At 45.1% G+C, this 3,370-nt stretch overlaps 1 protein-coding gene across 1 annotated transcript; it reads left to right on the forward strand.

The window, feature by feature from the left end:
- Positions 1 to 535: 535 nt before the first annotated feature.
- LOC311058731 (kelch domain-containing protein 3-like) lies at positions 536 to 1,573 on the forward strand (the record flags this gene model as incomplete). The annotated part of the gene is made up of 1 exon (XM_084076194.1): positions 536 to 1,573. The coding sequence occupies one exon, from the start codon at positions 536 to 538 to the stop codon at positions 1,571 to 1,573; it is 1,038 nt and encodes a 345-aa protein (XP_083932320.1).
- Between the last annotated feature and the right edge of the window lie 1,797 nt (positions 1,574 to 3,370).

Below are 3,370 nucleotides of genomic sequence, written 5' to 3' on the forward strand. Positions count from 1 at the left end.
CACATTAATATTCAAAAACCTTGTAACTCCACTTGAGCTGTATTTGGGTAAAGTGATGATAGTATAAGGACACATTCAAGTATCTGACAATGTATTAAGTCACTAGCCCTGTGAGCCCCGTCATACGATGATTCCTGGGATCAGATCTACGCTGGTTCATACGCTCCCTTCATGAATGAGGACCACTGTCTGTCTGCTGTGTAGAGAATGTCTGTCTGCTGTGTAGAGCCTGTCTGTCTGCTGTGTAGAGCCTGTCTGTCTGCTGTGTAGAGCCTGTCTGTGTGATGTGTAGAGCCTGTCTGTGTGATGTGTAGAGCCTGTCTTGCTATGATGATCAATTTACTATATTAGGGACATCAACAGGCGTCGACTTCCTTGATTGACCAGCCCAACCCATCAGCGGATTGGTCAAACTTTGCTTGACTCTTGTGCCACTGAACCAATATAAGTGGTAGAGCACACATTAGGACTCCATTCTGTTACACAACAAGACTTGAAGAATCTAATTTGATCCCTGGAGGAGTTGTTGTGAGAAATGTTCTACTGGACGCTGCATCTGAACAGAGGACCAGTGTTAGATGGTCAGGCTGCTTCTGTTGCCGTGGGAGACAAAGTCTACTCATTTGAAGGGTACCGTAACAATGATCAGATTGATGTTCACATCTTCAACACAGTGGCTTTACGCTGGAGGAAGTTGATCCCAGTGACAACTGGAAGAGAAGAATTTCACCTTGAGGTTCAATCCAATCGCTGCGGCCACACAGCTGTGCTGATAGAAGATATGATCTACATCTGGGGGGGTTATAAATATGACACAGGGAAAAACTGCAACGTGCTTTATGCATTTGATGTCGACGCCCACAGATGGTTCAAGCCCAAGGTTTCTGGAACTGTTCCAGAGGAGAGGAGGAACCACACAGCCTGTGTCTTGGGGAAGGTCATGTTTATCCATGGAGGATACAATAGGACTGGATATTATAATGACATGTACGAGTTGGACACCACCACAATGGTCTGGTCTTTAATTAACACCAGAGACACTCCACCTCCTGCTTCATCACATCACTCGGCCACCATCATCGGGACAAAGATGTTTGTATTTGGTGGCGGAGACGTCTTTAGCAACAACATCATCAGAGTGTTTGACACAGAGACCAACTGCTGGCTGAACACACCTTCTGCACAGCTTCTTCCAGGAGGACGCTTTGGTCATTCAGCCTTTACCTACAATGGAGAGCTGTACATATATGGTGGAAGAAATGGAAGAAAAAGGACCCTCAATGATCTGTGGAAATTCAATCCAGAGACCTTCTCCTGGAAGAGGGTTGAGCCCAAAGGGAAAATACCGTGTGGGATGTATCTGATGTGCTGTTGCATTGTGGGAGATCGTATCATCCTCTTTGGAGGATACAACACACCTGATGACCTGTACATGTTAGACTTAAGTCCTAGTCTGAAGACGTTATGCAAACTAGCAGTTATTCAGTACGATCTGGACCAATCAGAACTCCCACACAACATCAGGTGGGAACTGGAAGCCATGACTAACAACAGCAACACATACATAATATAAATAAGATGGGGTCCAATAAGGGGCGTGGCCTCATGTGGATGTCAGACTTCATGTGACCAATCTGTGACGCCAGTCAACTATGACAAAATGACTCCATATTTGGGCAAGGTTTCATCCCGATCTGACTGCCATTGACTTCCATTATAACATTGAAGTTAAATATATCAAATATAAGTAAAAAAAATCACACCCAGTGTGAAGTGGGCGGTGTGTGGTCATCACAACATGACTCACTTTAAAAAAAGGATAAATGACTTTTTTAAAAGTCCATACTGCTATTCATTGGGCTGCACATGTGTCATGTGTTTCGCTAGCCAATCACAGTCCTGAATTTGCAAAGTCAGCCAATCACATTACAGTTAGTGGTGATGACACTAGCTGTAATGTGATTGGCTGATATGAAAAAAGTATCGATTTGCATTAACAATGGAAGGGTTAGGGGGTACACAAACAAAACTCACGTATAGGGGGCGGCTACACCGCCCCAAAAATCACACCCAGTGTGAAGTGGGCGGTGTGATCACAGTGATGGAAGTGATTCACTTACAAACGACACACTTCTCTTTCAGGAGAGAGAGAGAGAGAGAGAGAGAGAGAGAGAGAGAGAGAGAGAGAGAGAGAGAGAGAGAGAGAGAGAGAGAGAGAGAGAGAGAGAGAGAGAGAGAGAGAGAGAGAGAGAGAGAGAGAGAGAGAGAGAGAGAGAGAGAGAGAGAGAGAGAGAGAGAGAGAGAGAGAGAGAGAGAGAGAGGAAGAAGAACATCTTCTCATCTCCACACCAGTTTGGAAAAAACTGACATGGAGGATGACATCGTCTCCCCGCCTCCATATAGTGTTGCTCTCTCTCCTCCGTTCATCCCTCTATCTTCATCCTGCATCGGTTGCGTTCCCCTTCCTCCTCCTCCTCCTCCTCCTCACATTTCGTAGGGCCATTCAAAAAAATAGCAGATATACAAGCTCATATAGCACGGCACCGTGTACCGCCGCGCTATAGACCAACTATTTGTTTACCAACATTGAGACTGGACGCACAGGTGATTGTTTCATAGTTTGGGTTAAAACCCTCATGCAATCAATTCTCAGCCTGTTGTTTCGGGGTGCGCTGGTTTCAGCACCCCCCCCCCCCCCCCCGCCCCCCCTCTTCTTGTGTGTTGGCTAGTGCTGCGCGCCGTAGCGACGTACCTGACAGAATGGGTTTGAGAGCTTGTAGATCAGCTATTTTTGGCAAAGAGGTATAGGTGTAGAGGGGAAAAAGAGCAGACTAAGTAAAACAAAACTTTAATCTGAAACACAATTTTATACAATATAGAATAGGGGGTCCCTGCTTCATCTCTCTCTCAGCTAGGGGGTCCTTGGCCTGAAAACGTTGAAGACCCCTGTGTTAAGGGGTCTATGAGCTTGTAGTCTCGCGTGGCCAGACTGTTGCCTCCCACAATTTTCAAATGTTTCCGGTCATACAGTCTGGGACTCCGAAGCTCTGATCATGATTAGAATATAAACCGGATATGAAGCCTCCTCCCCACTTCCGTTTCGTCTTTACAGTCGCGCAAATGTATCCTGGTATAAATACAAATCATCTTAAGTATCATCTAAACTTTCTGCTTAGCAGAAATGGAAATAAAATAATAAAATGTAAAGATGTTTTAAAATATATTTTCGTGAACGGAAGTGCCAGAGCTTCCTCTCTCGGATTTGGGGAGTTGTAGTTCCAGACTCTCTATAGCATTCAGAGATTGCGGAATAGTTGTCTGGCTACGCGAGACTAATGAGTTTGTAGATCTGCTATTTTTGATTTGCTAA

This window comes from Gymnoscopelus microlampas (genome assembly GCF_963454915.1).
Source record: "Gymnoscopelus microlampas genome assembly, chromosome: 13".
NCBI classification, from domain to species: domain Eukaryota; kingdom Metazoa; phylum Chordata; class Actinopteri; order Myctophiformes; family Myctophidae; genus Gymnoscopelus; species Gymnoscopelus microlampas.